Genomic DNA, 21,630 nt, shown 5'->3' on the forward strand with positions numbered 1-21,630 from the left:
CAAACTCTTCATAAAGAAAATACATTACTCATGTGAATGCTTGCTATGGGGGAGGGGGACCAGGGGGCAGAGGAGTGGGGGACTATGAGGGGAGAGTTGGGACTGCAGTGAGGGGAAGAGGGATTATGGGGAGAGATAAATGGGAGATGGGGTAGGAGGAAGGTGAGGGGTTGGGAGACTCAGGTCAGGAGAATGGGGGTGTGGATTAGGATGAGTAGCTGCAGCGAGGAGAGGGATAGAACACCGAAAGGTGGATTCCAGGATGAGTGGGGAAGATATGGGGTTGGGGTGTCAGGTCCCACATTTTTGTCTGGTGAATTTTCTGGAATGTGGGGAGCCTTGCCCCTTAGGGGGTATCTGAGCCCTTCTCCCTCCCCCCCTTTATCTGGGTTGGTGGGAGGGTCTGAGCCTTTCTGTGCATGTACTGGGATCTGTGGGGGAAGAACCTGTCCCTTTGCGGATGTTTCCTCCTGTCCCTGTCCCCATGTGACCCAGGATCTGAGGGGACAGTTGTCACTGAGGGGCTCTGAGCCACTCTCTGCCACTCACCTTGTGATCTGGCATCTGGGAAGCACAAATTCTCTGAGTGGGGAGAGCTAAAAAGATCACATTGAGATGAATGGGTCAGTTCACACCTCTCTGAACCTCCTATGCTGCAGATAGATGTGTAAAGCCTCTTTCCTCCAGCCATCTCCTATCCTTGCTTTATCCTGAAAGGGGGACTTTTATCCTGTGTTAAGAATCTGGATACAGCAAAGCTGTTCCTGATTCATTTCATACAACATTATAGTGAAGCACTCTCTCTGCTGAATTTAAGATTGAGAAGCCCTTTCTGTTCTGAGTGCTCTAAAATTCCCTTGCTTATTCAGATTGCCTTGAAATTTGGTGTGCCTCATGGAGGTAAAGAGTAGGATTAGTGATCCAAATTTGTCATTTGAGCAAGGGGGTTCAGAAAAAAAAATAAGCATTTCTTATGGTTGATACATTCTACCAAAGTGTTTTTGTGCAGCCTTGAACTTAAGTCATGGCTCTGATGGTTCCCCAAATTATATTAGTTGCTTGATTGACAGAAAACTGTTACTAAAGATTTAAGGTAATACTGTAGTGTCTCATGTCCTTTCTGACTGTGTACCTTAACTCTTCAATTTCTGGTTGCAGAAGCTTGAGTGTCACTGAACTCTACATTCTGTGGCATGAATCTAGCCTTTGAACTCTGCAAGAGCTATGTTAGTCCTTTATCTCTACAGAAAAATAAGTAATACGTTTTACATTTCTACAATTACAACTTACATTTCTGATGTGTATATCTGTACTCCTGTCTGGCTTTTTTGTCTGGAAGTGTGTCATGGACGCTGCCTCTAATCCCCTTCTCTATCTCATCATGAGTTATTGGTCTTCACTTTCAAGGACTTTCCTGGCCTAGCCTCATGTTTCATGTTATCTCTCATTCACAATCAAGCTGTTGACTCCCAACTTTGACCCAGGAGTCCCATTTGTTTGTTTGAAAATTTAACGAGTATCTTTTTGTGCTGTCTCCCATTCTGTCCCTTATGCTTGTGAGCGTAGGTGCCAACTTTACCCGATGCCAGTGGGTGCTTGCGCCCCCCCCCCCAGCCCTGTGGTGTGCTCAGGGGAGGAGGAAGAGCAGAGGTGAGCTGGGGCCAGGGGGCAGGGAGCATCTTTGTTCTGTAGTGTTTGCCACCATGTCTCAGTGAGTCACAGATGAGGATGGCAGATTCAGGACAATTATTTTATTTATTTATTTAAATAGGGCAAAATCAGCCCCAAACTGGTGGTTATTCGATCATAAGATATACCAAGCCAGTAACAAAAGTAAACTTCTGTCTCACTTCACTGGTTAGCAAGAAGTCAAAAATACAGTCTCTTTAGGCATTTCAGCCCTTACTTCACCACCCAGACACTGGATTCTATGACGAGTGGTTACTGAAAAACCAGTTTAGTCACATATAGAGTCCTCTAATCTCAAGAGAGCAGCCACATAGCCAGCTCAATATATAACTCAGATTTTACTCAGTAATCATGCTGTTGTCAGTCCTTTTAGTATCTAATATCTAAAGGTTTATTTATAAGAGATAAGGAGGAGAGAATTAAAATGGTCAAATCATATATGTACAATCATTGCAAAGTTCTCGGATCAGGTTTGTAGCAGTGATGTTACAGACTGTTGGACTGTAGAGTCTCTGGTAACTTCAAAAAGATTGACTATGGACTGAGGACCTTCCAATCTAGTTCTTTTAGTGTAAGTCCATAGTCCAGAGATCAGAGCAGGAAAGAGGCAAAACGGAGATGCTTCCAGGGTCCTTTATATCTTCTCTCATGTAGAGAGAATTTCACTGTCTCAAACAAAGCTTTCAGCTTTAGACTGTGGAAAATTACAGGCACAGATGGAGTCCAGGGTCACATGAGCAAATCACATGCCCTTCTTACATGATATAATGACTCATAGGAGCAGCCATTACTCATAAGGATAAGGCCTCCACAGGAGGACGCAATGAGCAGGGAGGCTTCTTCTGTGGCCCATTATGAGAGTGTTGAGTGTTCTTTAATGGGCCATCAGCTTTCCATTAACACCTTACATGACATACTTCACATAAGATTTGTTGCAATTGTCTAATAGTGGCAATATTAATTATATAAATTGTCATGTTTCAGTTGTACAGCATCACGATGGTACAGTACCTAGCACAATGGGGTTCTCCCCTTTCTTTCCGAGGGTTCCTCAGTTATACCTTTTCAGTGACTTTGATATGCTCCCTTGTCACCTCAAACACAGGTATTTATCCAGGTATACCATTTGGGAAGATATTTCTTAATTGTATGTATCTCTAATCTATTCAGAATTATATTAATTGTTTTGGATTACAGATTTTGGTGTCTGTTGGTCTTATCCCATTTTTACAAGTTTAAAACTTTGTAGGTTCCAAACCCACCTTCACATCTGGAGCCCAATCCTACACTCAGTTATACCAGTTTTGGAAAATCAGGTTCTTATTTCCAAATAGGGGGTTTTCTACACAAGAAAATTAACTGGCATAATAACATCACTATAACTCCCCACATGGACACTCTTTGGAAGTGACATAAACTAATCTGGAAAGAGACATTCTTATTTTGAAATAAGTATGTCCACAACAGGAGTTATAATGGTACAACTAAAGTGGCATAATTATGCTGGTAAATTTTCCCATGTGGACAAACCTTAATTATCCACCCTACAAGGTGTCTATGCTCTTTTGTTCTAGATTAGCATCAGTGTTTTTATGTGTTAATTGTCCTCACTCCAGGTGTTAACCTGAATGGAACCTGCTTTACACCTTTCACTTATACAGAGTTCACATACTTCTATGATTGTCTTCAACTATTTCTACTCTGGACCAAATATAAATTGACAGATTAATTCTGATCTACAACAGTCATCAGTATTGGTAATGATTGGTGTTCTCGGTACAGATCAGGCTGGAATATGGAGAATTAATTGTATTCTTGTCCCTTGAGGTGTAGTCTGTCCAGAATAGGTTTGAGGCCTATCCCGGTATTGTGGGAACACTACTGCTTTTTCTGTTTTGAGAACATAATACTTCAGTTTTTAATACTGTCAGTCTGGTATCTTTTATGTGAACTCTGAACCTCAGTTCAACAAAATCTAGATGTTAGAGTGGTGCAACAGGTAAGAAAAAGAAAATAGTAATGTTGTGATTAGTACTAGACAGATATAGAGAGTGCTTGGATTATTGCATAATCAGATACACATTTATATATCCATCATTCTGAACATTGGCGTTGACTCTAGATGCTCTGGGGCTGGAGCACCCACAGGGAGAAAAAGTGGGTGCTCAGCATCCACTGGCAGCCCCACCAATCAGTTTCTCCCCCCTAGTGCCTCCTGCCTGCCGATGGGCCCTGCCGATGAGCTTCTCTTTCTCCCCCCAGCGCCTCCCACGCACTGCGATTTAGCTGTTCAGCAGCATGCAGGAGGAGCGGGGCAGGAAGAGGTGGAGGGAGGGGAGGGGTGCACTTGGGGTAGGGGGCAGAGCAGGAAGAGGCAGGGCTGGGTGGGGCCTTGGGTGAAGGAGTGGGGTGGGGCTAGGGTAGAGCAGGGTTCGAGCACCCCTGGGAGCTCAAAGTCTGTGCCTCTGATTCTGAATATTTCAGACCCTTTTATTCTAGAACAGTGTTTGAGACCTAATCATGTGACGTGAGTTCATTGCTGTCTTGGAGTAGAAAATCACAAGTTGAAGAGGCGGCATGGAGCAGAGATTAAACTATGGTGTAGAGTGAGCTAAGAAAGTTACCTTGGAAGAAAATCAAGCAATTAAGTTTGAATGCTGGATTGATCTCTGGGGGAAAAATTGCAAAAAAATGTTTGTAGGTTGATTGTATTACTGGTGCAAGTAACATCCAATTTTACTTAACATACTAAATTTATCCAGCTTTCAATTTCTGCCACTGTTAAGATACATGTTGAAATATTAACTCTAGAGGACTAGAGAAGGGCAAGCATAGTGCCTGCCTTTAAAAGGGGAACAAAGTGGAGCTGGGAAATTATAGGCTAATGAGCCTAATTTTGATACCTGGAAAGATACTGGAACAATTACTAAACAATCAATTTGTAAGCACCTAGAAAATAATAGGGTGATAGATAATGGCCAACATGAATTTGTCAAGAATAAATCATGCAAATGTCTTTCTTTGACAGGTTTATTGGCCTAGTGCAGAGGTCCACAAAGTGTGGGGATTCCTCTCCTCAGGAGTGTGGAGGAATGTCTAGGGAGCATGGCAGGGCATGGGCTAGTCCCCACGGGGGGGTGGGAGCACTGCTGAGCCTCTCCCCACCCCCAGCTCTGCTCTGGTCCCACCCCCAGCTGAGTCCCCAGCTCCTGACCCTGTCATCAGCCTCAGCGTGACTCCACTCCCAGCCCGGGGGCAAGGCTGAGAACAGAGCCTCACCTTGCCACAGGCCTGGCTGCTGGCTCTGCTCTTGCCCCCAGCCTTGGCCCCTGGCTGTGGCCCCATTCCCAGACCCACCCCCAGACTCAGCCCCTTACCCTGGTATGTGTTTTCTCTCTTCCCCCCTCCCCCGTCACGGCCCCGCTCCTGGCCCCAGCTTGGAGTGGGGAGGAAGAGGGCCCAGACAGGGATAAAGGTGGATGTGACCCTCAAAAGTTTGGGACTGCTGGTCTAGTGGTTAGGGAGAAGCAGTAATATGTTTTATCTTGATTTTCATAAGGTTTGTGACACAGTCCCACATTACATTAGGGAAATGTAGTCTAGATGAAATTACTAAAAGGTACTCACTATAACTAGTTGAAAGACAGGACTCAAAGAGTAATTGTCAGTGGTTTTGCTGTCAGACTGCAAGGGCATATCTAGTGTGGCCCTGCAGGGGTCTGTTCTGGGTCTGGTACAATTAAATATTTTCATTAGTGACTTAGATATTGAGGTGAAGAGTGTGCTTCTAAAATTTGCAGATGACACCCGGCTTGGAGGGATTGCAAGCACTTTGGAGGCTGGATTAGAATTCGAAACAATCCTGACAAATTAGAGAATTGGTCTGAATTCAATACAATGAAATTAAATGAAGTGCAAAGTACTTCACTTGGGAAGGAAAAATGAAACGCACAGCTACAAAGTGGAGAGCAACTGTCTAGGCAGTAATACTGCTGACTAGGATATGGGGGTTATAGCAGATCACTTGTTGAACATGAGCTAACAACATGATGTGGTTGCCAAAAAGGCTAATATCTTTCTGAGACACAAGGGTGGGTGAGGTAGTATCTTTTATGGGACCAGCTTCTGTTAATGAGAGAGACAAGCTTTCAGGTATGTTTGGTCTTGAAAAAAGAAGACTGAAGAGGACCTTGCCTACAGTCTTCAAATATGTTAAGGACTATTACCAAGGGGATAGTGATCAATTTTTTTTTCCATGTCAACTAAAGGAAGTACAAGAGGAAATCAGATTAATCTGCAGCAAGGGACATTTAGGTTAGAATGTTAGGGACGTTCAGGTTAGAAAAATGCCTTCTAGTTAAGTATCAGAATAGGTTGCAGGTTGTAAAATCCCCATCACTTAAAGTTTTTTTTAAGGTGAGGTTAGACAAACACTGCCAGAGATGATCTAGGTGTATGCTGGTCTTCCTGGGGGTGGGGGAGAGACTAGATGACCTCTTGACACACGCACCAACTTTTCCTTTTTATTGGGGGTGCTCAACCCCTGCTTCACCATGAGGCCCTGCCCCCACTCTGCCCCTTCCCTCAAGGCCTTCCCCTTGCCCCACCTCTTCCTGCCCCCATTCCACCCTCTCCCCGAGGCTCCCACTCAATCGCCTCTTTGCCCTCTCCCAATCCCCTCCCCAAGCCACCAAACAGCTGTTTGGCAGTGGCATACCCTAGCTGTTTGGCAGTGGCACACCCTATCAGCTTCTTTGGTGGCGGCATAGTCCCCATCAACTGCTGGGCAGTAGCGGTGGTGCCCCCGCCATCAGCTGATGCGCGGGGACAGGGAACAACTCTGGCCAGTGGATGCTGAGCACCTACTATTTTTTTCCATGGGAGCTCCGGCCCAGAGCACTGACAGAGTTGTGCCTATGCCTCTTGAGGTCTCTTCCAGCCCTGTTTTTCTATGATTGTATTTTTACCGTATGCTTCTATGTTGTTTCCATTAAAATAAAACTATTACAATCTGTTCTTACATCATATAATTGAAAGCTTGAATCAATCTCTTATTCTTAATGCCAACCCTGTGTTTTCTGCAGCCTGGGTGAGTTCCCTGTCTATGGGAATGATTTTCTTCTGCTCTCCCGTAGTCAGTGTATTCACAGACATATTTGGTTGTCGAATAATAGCCATTGTTGGAGCTGCAGTGGGGTTTGTTGGACTTCTTTTAAGCTCTTTTGTAAGGTAAGAATTCTGCTTTCTTCCTTTGTTATTATATCTCTGGCAGGTAATCTTGCTATATTCACTGTCATAAACGAATATTTTGTGCTTAGTTATGTGTAACCTATGCTAGTTCGGTGTGTTGCTTGTCCCCTTCTAGTGGCTATGCTAAACAGAGGTTCATGAGTCTGCTGCTGGCTTTGAACCAGCATAGCTGGACCTATTTGGTCGGGCACTAGAGGCTCATGCTTTAAGATCCAGAGGTCCCAATTTCACTTCACTGCCAATGACCCATAGCATTATGTATGATAAATGTTACAGATTGTGCAACTCTTTTCATAAACAGATAGCTAAGGGTTAATGTTCTTTTACCTTAAAGGGGTAACACCAGTAACCTGAAACACCTGACCAGAGGACCAATCAGGAAACAAGACTTTTTCAAATCTGGGTGGAGGGAAGTTTTGGGTGAGAGGTCTTTGTCTTTGTCTTGGGTCTGACCCTCTCGGCTCTGAGAGTGATTTTTCTATCTCCTGGCTTTCTAATCTTCTTCTGTTTCCAAGTTGTAAGTACAAGGATAGTAAGACAATAGGTTTATATTGTTTTTTTGTATTTACATGTGTGTAGTTGCTGGAATGTGCTAAATTGTATTCCTTTTGGATAAGGCTGTTTATTCACTTTTTTCTTAAGCAATTGACCCTGTATATTGTCATCGTTATACAGAGACTATTTGTAATGTCTTTTTTCTTTCTTTTTTATATAAAGCTTTCTTTTTAAGACCTGTTGGAGTTTTTCTTTAGTGGGGACTCCAGGGAATTGAGTCTGCAGCTCACCAGGGAATTGGTGGGAGGAAGAAGTCAGGGGGAAAATCTCTTTGTGTTAGATTTACTAAGCCTGACTTTGCATACCCTGTGGATGAGGGGGGGGGAGAGAGATTAGCTCTCTCGGTACTCGTGTTTCCAGGACTGGAAGCAGGGAATCTCCTAGGGGTCATCCAGGGAGGGGAGCCTGGGAGGAAGTAACAAGGAAACAAGGGGAGGGGATTATTTCCCTTTGTTGTGAGACTCAAGGAATCTGAGTCTGGGGGTCCCCCAGGGAAGGTTTTGGGGAGACCACAGTGAGCTAGGCACTGTATAATTCCTGGCTGGTGGCAACTTTACCAGGTCCAAGCTGGTAACTAAGCTTGGAGGTTTTCATGCTAACACCCATATTTTGGACGCTAAGGTCCAGATCTAGGAAAAAATGTTATGACAACTCTACTAGCTGGGTGCAAGGAAACTTGTTTCATTCTTTCATAAACTACATTGTTTGACATTATCAGACATAAGTCTTCTTCCTTTTACATGGCTAAATTTGTAAATACTACTAACTAAATTAAAGCAATGCTGTTGAAACATTTTAGTAAATTAAAAAAGCCTGAAAACTTTTGTTTTAAGGTTCTGCAATTAACTTTAACTCAGATCCTGTATCAACTCATTCTCTATCCAGAAACTTCCTTGCTCTCAACCATCAAGTCTAATCTATAATTTTTCTCTTGACTCCAAAACTTCACCTCATATGTTAAATATACAGATCCAAGTAACACCTAATTTCAGCCACAGACCCTCCTTGAGACTACCTGATGATTGTGGCAAAACATGTGAATATCTTTACTAGTATAGACCTTTTAATACTTACACAGTACTTTTCATATTAAACATTTTACCAACATTAACATATAGTACAGAAGCAATACTGTTCCCCATCATTCCTGTGTGAAAGTGTTAACCAATTCTACTCCATCCACCCTCTGCGGCTCTAGAAAGCTCACTGTATTTACATCATTCATTTTCCCTTTGAATCGAAGACCTTATCTTCCCACCTCCCCGCCACACACACACATTTTTATCCTCCCTCACATTACTTGCTGATGCCAGAATGACATGATCACCAGAATTTGCTGAGGCACATACATAGAATCTATTACTTTTTCACTCCTATGCAGTGTAGTTGTAGCTGTGTTGGTCCCAGTATATTAGAGAGAACGTGGGTGAGGGCAGTAATATTATTGGTCCAATAAAAGAGATTACCTCACCTACTTTGTCTCCTTTTTCACTTGTTAACAGATACAAAAAGTTTGTAGAGTTGTAATATTTACACCAGTTCTTCATTAAATAAAGGTGAAGGGAATGCACAGGGTCAGTTAAGTTTATTTTTAGAAACTCAGAGGGCTGCTGTCAACTTAAAAATTACATTTTAAAATACATTTTTATTTTCTATTGAAAACACTTCAGAAATATCAACAATTTGTTTTCAAATTGGATTTATTTTTCTAAAATTTTACAACCTGTTTTCATCTGATGAATCACAAGAAATTGAAGAGCGTTTGGCACATGGTATTTGTTGTGTAAATTAGCACAAGCATATCTTGTATCATGTTCACGAACTGGTATGGAATCTGAATGTACTCAAGGTCTCCCTAAACTCCACACTTGGTGTCCCTCCCAATACCATATGGTTGCCCAACAAACCAGTCATGAAGCAGTTCTCTTCTGCCGAAGGGGCCTTTGATTCACCCTGAATCTCATTCCCCTGAAGTGATTATATGGTCTAGTGCAGTCTTTCTCAATCGCAGGTCCATTGACCCCTGGGGTCCCTGAGGATACTCCGGGGGTCCATGGGCCCTGCTGATCAACTCCTTTTCCTCCCTCTATCTCCCAGAGGCTACTGAAGCCAAACCAGGAGATTTTAGGTGCTAAAGGTCTGGCTGGGCTAAGGCAGGTTCCCTGCCTACCCTGGCTCCATGCTGCACTTGGAAGTGGCTGTCATGTCCCTGCTGCCCCTGAGGAGGGGGAACCAGGGGGTCTCTGCGCGTTGCCCCTGCCCCGAGTGCTGACTCCTCAGCTCCCATTGGCTGGGAACTGCAGCCAGTGTGAGCTGTGGGGATGGTGCCTGCAGGCAGGGGCAGCACACAGAGACCTTCTGGCCCCCCGCCTAGGAGCTGCTGACAGAGATGTGCTGGTCACTTTCAGGAGCCACCTGAGGTAAGCGCCGCCTGGCTAGAGCCCATACCTATTCTCGTATCCCAGCCCTGAGCCTGCACCCCAAACCTCCTCCTGCACCAAAACTCCCTCCCAGAGCCCGCACCCTCTCGTGCACCCCAACTCCTCTGCCCCAGCCTGGTGAAAGTGAGTGAGGTTGGGGAGAGCGAGCAATAGAGGGAGAGGAGTGAATGGGAGTTGAGAAGAGGTGGGGTGGGGCTGGAGCCTGGGAGAAGGGATGGAGTGGGGCCCAGGCCTGGGGCTGAGTGGGGGGAGCTTGGGGTCCTTGAAAATTTTTACATCAAAATGGGGGTCTTCGAGTTGCTAAAGTTTGAGAACTGCTGATCTAGTATATGCACACTAGGGGATTGAGAAACTGGGAACCAGTTCTTTCTCATACACCACTAGGAAAGGTGGCCCAGGGAACTGGATCACTTCTTTTAATTCCTTCCAGGGAAAAAGGTGTGAGGCTCATAAATAAGGTGACCAGATGTCCCGATTTTATAGGGACAGTCCCAATTTTTGGGGGGCTTTGTTTCATATAGGTACCTATCCCCTACCCCCTCTCCCAATTTTTCACACTTGTTGTTTGGTTATCCTATTCATAAATAATTCTGTTTCTCTTAACTATCCTGACTTTACTAATACCATGTGCTCTCTTGACACTTGCAGGAGGGGCATACTCATATTGGTTATGCTCTTTGTGCTCCTGGGTTGGTGATTATATATGTTATGGAAATGTTTACTACTTTTAACAAGAAAAACAAAATATCCCCTTAGGTGTAAAGTAAACAACAAAACATACAGTTTCACAAGTCAGTTAACTAATAAATTAAACTGTCAGTGTGGCTTAAGATTCAAATGTTTAGCATATTTTATTAGATATTCTGGGGTAGATTTTCAAAGATCTCTCTCACTGAATGTCAATGGGAATGAGGTGCCTGTGTCTCTGTAAATCTTCCCTCAATACTGTGTTAATTTGATATGTATTCCTAATCATAATTCCTTTTTAATTAAGCATTTTTGGGCCCAGGAATGTGTTGTTACTTTCCTTTGAAATCAGATACAATTCCTTTCTGTATTCCATCTTTAAGTTGCAATGGATACCAAGGGAAGAGGAAGGTGGAAGGAAATGAATTTTTAAAGATATCAAATTAGCTTTAATACTGTTCTTCAGTCTGTAAAATGACTTATGCCTATGATCTAATCAAAAAGTAGATGAAGGCATAGTTTAGATGTAGAGAAGTACAGTATGCATTTACTCTAAAAAAAAATAAACTTCATGCAGCCAATAAATGTGGCTATGATTGTGTTAATCTGTTGTTTTTAATATGAAACCTGTCCACTAAGATGCAAAGATGTAGGAAGTGTTCATGTAGGAGAAATATTTTACTATGTGTGTGTTGTGTGCATTTAACTCTTTCAAAGGAATCAAATGATGGAGATATGATTTACCATTTACAAAAGTGGTTCTGGTTTGTCGTTATCAGATTATACCTTAGTTTCTTTTTAATTATTTTCTCTGTTACTTTTCACTGATGGTCATAAAAGCTAATCAGTCTTGTTTACTCTTTTTTGTCTTATTTTGTTGCTTTTGGTCCTCTTTCATAAAATATGGGTCATAAATTGATCTGCAGAGCTTAGAGCAGCAAACTTCTTATGGGGGTAGTACATTGTGCAAGTATTACCTCCTACACTCTCTCCCCCCAGGTATATTATTAGTCAAATAGAATTTTCTGAGAAGTTCTGCAGTTCCATAGAATGTTTACAGAGGTATACTCTGGCAAAAAGGAGGTGACACAGGCAGCTTTATGTCCTATGATGAAAAACAACTCAGTGTTTATGCACTTACATTATTTAGAAAAAAACTCCTAAGTACTGTTAGAATGAAGCCACTTATTAGTAAAGTCTTAAAATATATTTTTAATTGCTAAAATTTTGTTCAGTAATGGAATGCAACTAGGGCTGTGTACAATGGGATTATAGAGCTTGGCAGATGGTTATATAATTTACCTGTTTTAGCCAATATGCTTCATATATCCACAAAACTGATTCTTCAAGTAGTGTCCCTATGGGTGCTCCATTCTAGATGAGCTTGCACCTCCTGCAACTTTGATCGGAGATTTTTTAGAGCAGTGTCTGTTCAGTCTGTGCCTGAGAGTTACTCAGTCTTATGCTGCTAGCTCTTGTGATTACAGCACGGCCTCGGAGAACAGCCCTCAGTTCCTTCTCAACTGCCTCAGCCTGGGACAGAGCCTTAGCAGTTGTCTGTGCTGAGTTTTACTTCTGCTGTGTCCCCTTAGCTCTTTTAATAGTTTAATATAGTTTTTCCTAGTGGTATTTAGTAGTTAGTACTTAGTAGTTTTAGTTATAGTAGTTTTAAAAAACAAAACACATTTTTATATATAGGTAATAAACTCTGAAACTTTCTTTACTGGAAGGGCATGCCCAGTTCCCCAAGTTTCAAATGTTGCCTGTTGTTCTGGGAGGCAATCCTGGTGAATGATGAACACTCCCAGTGCATCTGTTGCCTCAGGGAATCTCATATTTCCCCAAAGTGCCACTTCTATCTGGCATTAAAATCTAGAGCCAGAAAAAATAGGGAGATCAAACTTAAGTCCTCATGATGGAGAGCTCACGGTGCCCTGCCTCTGACCCTAGGCAGGGGACTTCCTCCCCCCCATACGCTGGTCTCCAGGTAAGTTCACTATCTCCACTATCTCCCCATCGTATTCTTTGAGTGCATCTGAGAAAAAGACCCAAAATTCCTCTCAAAAGACTTCCAAAGACTGTCTCTCAAGTTTTCCATGACACTCCATCACCATAGAGTGATTGGAAGAGGAGGATACTGATGATCTTTCCTCAGTCTCCCCAATATCTGTGCAATGCTCTCCTCTTCATTCATATAGAGGTTCTTTTCCAGAGGTCTCTGAGGAGATTGGTATCACTCATGAGTGATACCAATAACCACCATTTAACTGGTATGAACACCCATGGATGCCTTCACCCATGCCATATGCACCACCTTTGAAGGCAAAAAAATTCAAAATGTTGATGGTCGCAGCAATAATTCTGCCACTGGACCAAGGGAATTGGTTCTCATCCCTCAACATTCAGGACATATGTTTCCATATAGTGATCCCCCCATCCCACAAAAGATACTTACACTTCACTGTCAGGACCATTTTCGGTACAGTGTGCTCCATTTTGGCCTATAATCTGCCCCAGGGATCTTTTCAAAGTAGTAGTAGTGGCGCACCTCTGCAGAAAAAGAATTCTGGTGTTCCTTTACCTTGACTTATGAAAGGTTACCTCCTGGATTTAACTTCATGGCCAATTTGCAAAGCCACCTCAACCCCTGTCAAAAGTTAAAATTTGTACGTATGCAGCTTGATTCTGTGCATTGGGAGGTAGGCTCTTGCTGCTACTGATTCATGGCCCTATCCAGCATAGTCAACATAATCCAGATCAGCCCTCAAACCCTGGTCAAGAACAGTCTTCAGCGGTTGGGGCATATGGCAGTTAGTACTTTTTGTTATACACCATGCAAGACTGCTAATGTGCTGTCTTCAAGGGTGGCTCAAGACTGTTCATTGAACAGACAATCTAACTATACTACTTTCCATACCCACTAGGACTGTTGATTTAATCACAGTTAACTCACATGATTAACTCAAAAAAATTAATCGCAGTTTTAATTGCACTATTAAGCAATAGAATACCAAGTGAAATTTATTAAATATTTTTGGATGTTTTTCTACATTTTCAAATATATTGATTTCAGTTACAACACAGAATACAAAGTGTACAGTGCTCACTCTATGTTGTTTTTGATTACTAATATCTGCACTGTAAAGAACATAAAAAATACTATTTTTCAATTCACCTCATACAAGTACTATAGTGCAATCTCTTTATCATGAAAGTGCAATTTACAAATGTAAATTTTTTTTGTTACATAACTGCACTCAAAAAAATCTTTAGAGCCTACAAGTCCATTCAGTCCTACTTCTTATTCAGCCAATCATGAAGACAAACATCTTTGTTTACATTTATGGGAGATAATGATGCCTGCTTATTATTGACAATGTCACTTGAAAGTGAGAACAGGCATTTGGACTTTTATAGCTGGCATTGCAAGGTATTTATGTGCCAGATATGCTAAACATTCATATACCCCTTTCTGCTTCGGCCACCATTCCAGAGGACTTACTTCCATTGTGATGATGCTTGTTAAAAAAAATATGCGTCTGACGAAGTGGGTATTCACCCACGAAAGCTTATGCTCCAATACATGAGTTAGTCTATAAGATGCCACAGGACTCTTTGTTGCTTTTTACAGACACAGACTAAAATGGCTACCTCTCTGAGAGTTAAAAAAATAAGTGCATTAATTAAATTTGTGAATGAACTCTTTGGGGGAGAATTGTATGTCTCCTGCTCTGTTTTACCCCAATTTATAGCAGTGTCAGATGATGACCCAGCACATGTTGTTAATTTTAAGAACACTTTCACAGCAGACTTGACAAAGCGCAAAGAAGGTACGAATGTGAGATTTCTAAAGAAAGCTACAACACTCAACCCAAGGTTTAAGAATCTGAAGTGCCTTCCAAAATCTGAGAGGGGCTAGGTTTGGAGCATGCTTTCAGAAGTCTTAAAAGATCAAAACTCTGATGCAGAAACTACCGAACCACCAAAAAGAAAATCAATCTTCTGCTGGTGTCACTTGACTCAGATGATGAAAATGAACATGAGTCGGTCCTCACTGCTTTGGATAGTTATCAAGCAGAACATGTCATCAGTGTGGACACGTCCTTTGGAATAGTGGTTGAAGCATGAGGGGACATATGAATCTTTTTAGGACAATATCTTATGATGCTGGCTACAACACTGCCATGTGAATGCTTGTTCTCACTTTCAGGTGTCATTGTAAACAAGAAGTGGGCAGCACTATCTCATGCAAATGTAAGCAAACATGTTTATCTGGTGATTGGCTAAACAGGAAGTAGGACTGAGTGGACTCAGAGGCTCTGAAGTTTGACATTGTTTTTTGTTTTTGAGTGCAGTTATGTAACCAAAAAAAAATCTACATTTGTAAGTTACACTTCCATGATAAAGAAATTGTACTACAATACTTGTATGAGGTGAATTGAAAAATACGATTTTTATCATTTACAGTGCAAATATTTGTAATAAAAATAATAGTGTGCACTGTACACTTCGTTTTCTGTGTTGTAACAGAAATCAATATATTTGAAAATGTAGAAGAACATCCAAAAATATTTAATAAATTTCAATTGGTGTTCTATTGTTTAACAGTGCGATTTAATCACGATTAATTTTTTAATCGCAGTTAATTTTTTTAGTTAATCACGTGAGTTTACTGCAATTAATTGACAGCCCTAATTTAAGCAGATCCCCAGCCATACTTAACCAGTTATCCAAATGATGCAGAATACCATGATCTACAGTAAAAATATTCGGGGGTGGGAATTCTGTGCAGCGGCACTCATGCAGAATTCATGGGCCATACAGAATCCGTGCCACCCCTCCCCCCTGCAGAAAATACATTCTGCTGGAAAGTGCTGTAGTTACTCAGGGGCTGCTGTGGCTCCAGAACAGAGAGCCGCTTCTCCCAGGCTGGAGCAGCCCCAGCTGCGTATAGGGAAGAGAAAGAAACTGTATTCCTCACAACATCTTGCCTGTGGGGCCAGGTCAGGAGAGACCGGATGTGGGGGGGATGGACAATATAGGGATACTGGAGTGGGGGACAGAGACTTAGATTCAGAAGGGCTAGTGAGGGGGAACAGACTAGGGTGGGGACTGAATGGGAGTAGGGGTGCAGGAACACATGAGGACAGGGTGGAGGGGTGCAGGAACGTGAGGATGGGAGAGGGATGTAGGGCCACATGGGAGACAGGAGGGAAGGGGTGCAGGGACATATGGGGCGGAGAGGGTGGTTGAGTAGGTACAGAAGGGAGGGGGCTAGGGCCACATGGGGAGGGGATGGCTGAGTGGGGACCCAGGGACACATGGGGATGGAGATGCAGATATACATGGGGCTGGGGAGGAGGCGTGGCTGAGTGGGAATGCAAGGACGTATGGGGACAGGAGCAGATGGACCTGACTGAAAGAGAGAAGCTTGGGGTCATCCAGGGTCTGCATGGTGGAGGCTCCCTAACAGTCCCTCCCTGCCCCAAAATACCTGTTCCATACTTCTCCCACCTGCACCCAATAACCTTTCAAGTTCATACTCATGCTTGTTCCCAGCAATTACTTCCCTCTCCCATAGGTCCTCCTTACCCCTGACTCCCCTAAGCCTTTGCAGTGCTTCTGAAGGGTTCAGGAAATACATTGCTGTATTGTAGTTTAAATGAATTAATATGCCTAGTAAGGAATTTTTGTCAAAAAAAATTTCCTGAATCTATCTTTGTTGTCTATATCATTACAGACATAGTTGCTGACAAGTATTTGAAATAAATTACCAAAACAATTTGAAACTGGCATGATTATATTTTGACAAACGAAATATGTAGAATTTTAAAATATTTTGTGCAGAATTTTAATTTTTTTTCATATGGCATTCCCCTAGGAGTATTAAAAAAAGTGCTATTACACAGCAGAAAACAGTCTACACACCACACCCCACTTACAAAAATAGACAAGATTTACCTGCTGCTATGACTTCAAACACATTCCACCCATAACCTCATCACCATCAGGTACATTGGACAACATCCTAGAACTTAAAAACTTGGGGCTGTCACTAAGTTCCCTTGGAGTTCACATGGTGGCCATCATGGCTTTTCATTCTCCAATAGATGATTATTCTGTATTTGCCCACCCAATGATGATGAGGTTGCTCAGGGAGCTCAGAAATCTTTCCAGTAGTCAAACATCCTAGTCCGGTTTGGGACCTCAATCTGTTTTTTAAATGCCTTACAAGATCTCAGTCTGAATCGATGGCTACCTGCTCCCACCTACATTTGTTGATGAAAACAGCATTTCTGGTAGCCATCGTGTCAGCCTGACGTTGAGGAAATTATGTGCCTTTATGGCATATCTCCCTTCCACAGCACTTTTCAAAGACAAGGACTCATTACAACCACACCAAAAATACCTTTCAAGCTCCATATTAATCAACCCATTCATCTCACAATTTTCCACCCTAAACCTCACCTAGACAAAGAGGAGGCCCAGTTGCACCCATTTGACGTCAGCCTTCTATCTTGATAGGATAAATCCTTCCAGAAAGACTCCTAAATTATTTATTTCAATTGCAGACCGATCAGAAGGTCTGCCGTGTCTAGACAAAGGCTTTCCAATTGGATTTTCAACTGCTTTAGTTGTAGCTACCAATGTTGTAGTCTCTAAAGACATTCAGACATACGAACTCACTCTACAAGGTCTATTTCCTCTTCTATAGCCCTTCTCATAAATGTTCCCATTACTGAAATATGTAGAGCAGCAATAGAGGCCTCTATACGTACCATTGCTGAGCACTATTCAGTAACTCATGACTTGGTTGCCAATGCTGCATTTGGCTCTGAGTTAAGTCGAGTATTGAAAAAAACATGGCAAAGCCACCTCCTCCTTAAAGGTAACTGCTCAGTAGTCACCTAGAATGGAGCACTCTTAGGGACACTACTTGAAGAAGATGAAATGCTTATGTAGTGTAGCAACTGGCTCTTTGAGATGTGTGTCCCTATGGGAGCTTCACTTAAGGTGACCAAATGTCCTGATTTTATAGGGACAGTCCAGATTTTGAAGTCTTTTTCTTATGTAGGCTCCTATTACCCCCCAACCCCTGTCCTGATTTTCCACATTTGCTGTCTGGTCAGCCTAGCTTCACTACCCGTCTTCCCTCCCCTCAGCTTTGGAGTTCTCTGCTATGGAGCCATGTGGTAGAGAAGGAACTGAGGGCAGTTGACCCTCACAGTGCTATATAACAGGACAGAGTATGAGACTGAGTAAGATGCATGTGCAGGCCAAACGGACACTGCTGTGAGAAATCCCTCTCAAAGATGCGGGGGCACGACAGCACCTAGAATGGAGCAGCCTGAGGGGCACACATTTCAAAGAACCACAGTTACTTCACAGAGTGAGTAACCATTTCTTCTCTTCTTTTCTGTCATCTAGCTCCTCATAGGTGTTCACCTACTATTTTGCCTTCCTTTTTCATGTTTGTGAGACTGCATACCCTTCTATGGGTAACAGTAGGTTCTTGCTGCTTAGGGTGACCATATTTCCCAAAGGGAAAATAGGATGCCACACGGGACTGGCCCAAGCTGCTCACCCGAGCCCCCCTCCCCACATGGGGCTGGCGTTGTTGCTTGTCTGAGCCATGCTTGCCCCCCATGCAAGGCTGGCATTGCTGCTCACTTGAGCCTTGCCTGTTGTAGTTTGCTAGAGCCCTGCATGTGCCGAACCCTGCCACTCTCCCCATGCTGGGCTGATATTGGCATAGCTGCTCGCTCGAGCCCTGCATGCCACCTACCTTCCCACCTGCGTGGAACTGGCATCTCCCTCCATCCTTCACCTGTTCCTCTGCAACTCACTTTTTTGACAAAAGTAGGCATTTGTCCCATTTACTCTTGTCAACTGAGCAAATGGGACAAATGCCAACTTTTGCCATAAGTCAGGATGGCCAGGACAGGGCTTAAAAAAGGGACTGTCCTGGCCAAAACAGGACAGAGTGGGAGGCAGAGGGAAGAGACCCTTTTTGATTCAGGATACCAGGAAAAGCAGTAAGGATAAGAGCAACTGGATAGTAAATAGTAAGACTGATTGATTCATTTTTATGACCATCAATCAGTACTTAAGAGTTTTTTTTCCTGAATAGTTTAATTAATGCATAACACTGAGCTGTTTTTCATCTTAGGACAGAAAGCTGCCTGTGTCACCTTCTTGCTAGAGTATAGCTCTGTGAACATTCCTTGGAAATGCAGAATTTCTGTTTGACTAATAAGGTACTTTAGGTAGGGAAAAGTGAGAGTGTGTGTGTGCAGAGAGGGAATACTTGCACAATTTACTACCCATAATAAAAAGTTTGCTGCTCTAGGTTCTGCAGATCAATCTGTGACCCATATTGCATGAAAGGTAACCAACAGCAGCAAGATAAGAAATAGTAAACAAATAAGACATGATTGGTTTTTCTGACCATCAGTCAGTGAAAAATAAATGAGAAAATAATTAAAGAGAAAGTAATAAAGCATCAAAAGAGGTATAATCTGATAATGACCAACCAGAACCACTTTTGTAAATGATAATTCATATCTTCAGCATTAGATTCCTTTGAAAGAGTTAACAAATACGCACAATATACATATAGTAAAACATTTCTGCTACATGCACACATTTTAAATTTTTGCCTCTTCATGGATAGGTTTCATATTAAAAAGAACAGATGTAACACAATCAGTAAATTATAGCCACATTTAATGGCTGCATGTCGTTTATTCTTTTTAGAGCAAATACATGCTGTACTTTTCCACTACTAAATTATGCCTTCGTCTACTTTTTTATTAGATCATAGGCATGAGTCATTTTACAGACTGAAGAACAGTATTAGTTCTAAGATACTACATAGAACACCCGGCCCTGAATACATCTATTTACAAAAGATTAGGCTGCCATCTTTTGGCAGAAGGAAAGGAACAGAAAACTTTATTAACAAACGTAAGATGTATTGTGCCATTGGACTCTCCTGTTTGATTTTAATATAATAATTCTAAGACCCATAGTCCTCTGAGTATATTAATGTTTTTTGCAGGCCAGTACTATCCCACCTGCAGTTTCCCTCTTATGGCTTACTTAGACTAGGATAAAAGGTGTATTTTAAAAACACATTAGCCAATATGTTTTAACTAATAAATTCTAAAATTCTAGGGTTCACTGCCACTGGGTTTCATATTTTAAAATACAATTTGCTCTGTCTGCACTATAGTTTTAACAAGTTTGGGTGAACTGTTAGCAAACTGTTCTGTAAAATGCATCTTTCATCCTTGTCTAGACAACCTCCTGAAAGAAGACCTTAGTACTGACTCTCTAACAGAATCCTAATGCAGAATTCACAGTTGTAATCTCTCCTCTGCAGAGTGAAAAAAATTCAACGATTTAAAAAAAAACAGATTTTTTGATAAAATGCTTTTTGAGGAAAAAACCTATCTAAAGATAGTTTTAATTAAGCTATATTATAGCTCAAAGATGTCTCGTCATGGAATAGGGATTATAAATTCTAATTCTGTAGTATGAGACAATATATTCATGTAATGTTTAAGAAAAATGTTGTGAGTTCCAATAGTTCATGGATTAGGGACCCAATTTTATGGGGTTCCACAGGTTTCTGTATAGATTATTTAGGTTAATCTTTTTCTCTGCCCAATGGGACTCTGCTCAGTCTAGAAGATACCATCAGAGATGCTTAGTTTTGCAGTCCTCAAACTCTGGATTTGTGTCTACAGACATGCTTGTTAACAGCAAAGATATTTTAAATAAATAAATTAATATATAGAGGTGAGAAATAACAGACCTCAACCCTATTGTCCCTCTGGAAATTTGTGTAAACAGAGTCAGTCCCTTACCTCTCTCTAAAAGTGCAAAGTTTCAAAGAGTTTAATGAATTAGAAGATTGTTGTGGGCTGAATAGATCTGGACAAGGAGGAGTCGTCTGGAGATAAATGTGAGAAGCGAGGGACATATGCTTGTTTTATTAAAATATTATATGTTTGCTGCTGAAGAAAAAAATCCAGAGTACTTAATGTTGTTGTTGTTGTTGTTGTTTTTAGTTAAATAAACCAATTTAAATGTCTGTCTGGTGATCTCCTCCTAATACAGCATGGCAAGAAAATCCTCCAAATACTAATGATTAACCTGTTGAATAGGAGATAGTTCACCACCCAATGACTTCAGAAATATCTGCTTCACTTACCTTTGGTAAATGAAATAACCAAATAATCATTCATTTTCTGATATAACTGTAAAACTAATCTGAAAAGTTTTCAAAATAAATCACGGTTTAAAAATGTATAGAGTGTACCTTCTATAAATGAAACCTACATCTGTCTCTGAGTTGTGAAGAATATGTATTAAGGTTATAACAACCAACAAGAATGCACTTTTATGTAGAAAACCATGATTAAATCTAGTCTTCCTGACTAGTGATTTAAATCTATTGGATTTAAATCACATCCACCCTGCTCCTTTGTGTTGCAGCTGTCTCAATCTCCTGGAGATGAAAATATATTTTCATTACTTTGCTTGTATTCTCTTTATTAATGATATCCATATTCTCTGGTGCATGCATCTTTTTGGTGGCAGCCTCATCTTACTTGTGTAGCAAGAGAATGGCTCTGTTTTCACTTCAGTTGTATTCTGTGGTGGAAATCTCTGCCACAAGGAACAAATTATAGTGCTGCTTGTTCCTAAGATAAACTGGAGTAAGATTGTCGTTCTCTTTTAATAGATTTTTCCCATTACTTTTTTTGGCCTGTACTATACCTGTTTATGTAAATATAAATGCTGGAAAACACTGATGTAGAAAAGTGAAATAACTTTGAATATTTTGTTATGGTTAAAGGGATGTTGTCAGGTGAAAAATCATACTTTAGAAAATCTGACCAGTTATACATAACCCATTATACTAAATTTTGAAATAATTTTCTAGTTTTATTCCTCACAATTAATAATGTTCATTTACTTCTTGCATTATTGTACTTTC

General features: G+C 41.5%; 1 protein-coding gene across 2 annotated transcripts in view; it reads left to right on the top strand.

Annotated features, from left to right (window-relative positions):
- The window catches only part of SLC16A10 (solute carrier family 16 member 10), a 179,339-nt gene that overhangs the window by 103,753 nt on the left and 53,956 nt on the right, over positions 1-21,630 (top strand). Inside the window, exon 2 of one of the 2 annotated variants that reach the window (XM_030556130.1) lies at positions 6,774-6,918. The exons of the other annotated variant lie outside the window; for it this stretch is intronic. Within the exon in view, the coding sequence (XP_030411990.1) occupies positions 6,774-6,918 (145 nt within the window). The remainder of the gene's footprint in view (positions 1-6,773; positions 6,919-21,630) is intronic. 2 annotated transcript variants of the gene reach the window in all.

Source organism: Gopherus evgoodei, chromosome 3 (genome assembly GCF_007399415.2).
Source record: "Gopherus evgoodei ecotype Sinaloan lineage chromosome 3, rGopEvg1_v1.p, whole genome shotgun sequence".
Classification (NCBI taxonomy): Eukaryota; Metazoa; Chordata; order Testudines; family Testudinidae; genus Gopherus; species Gopherus evgoodei.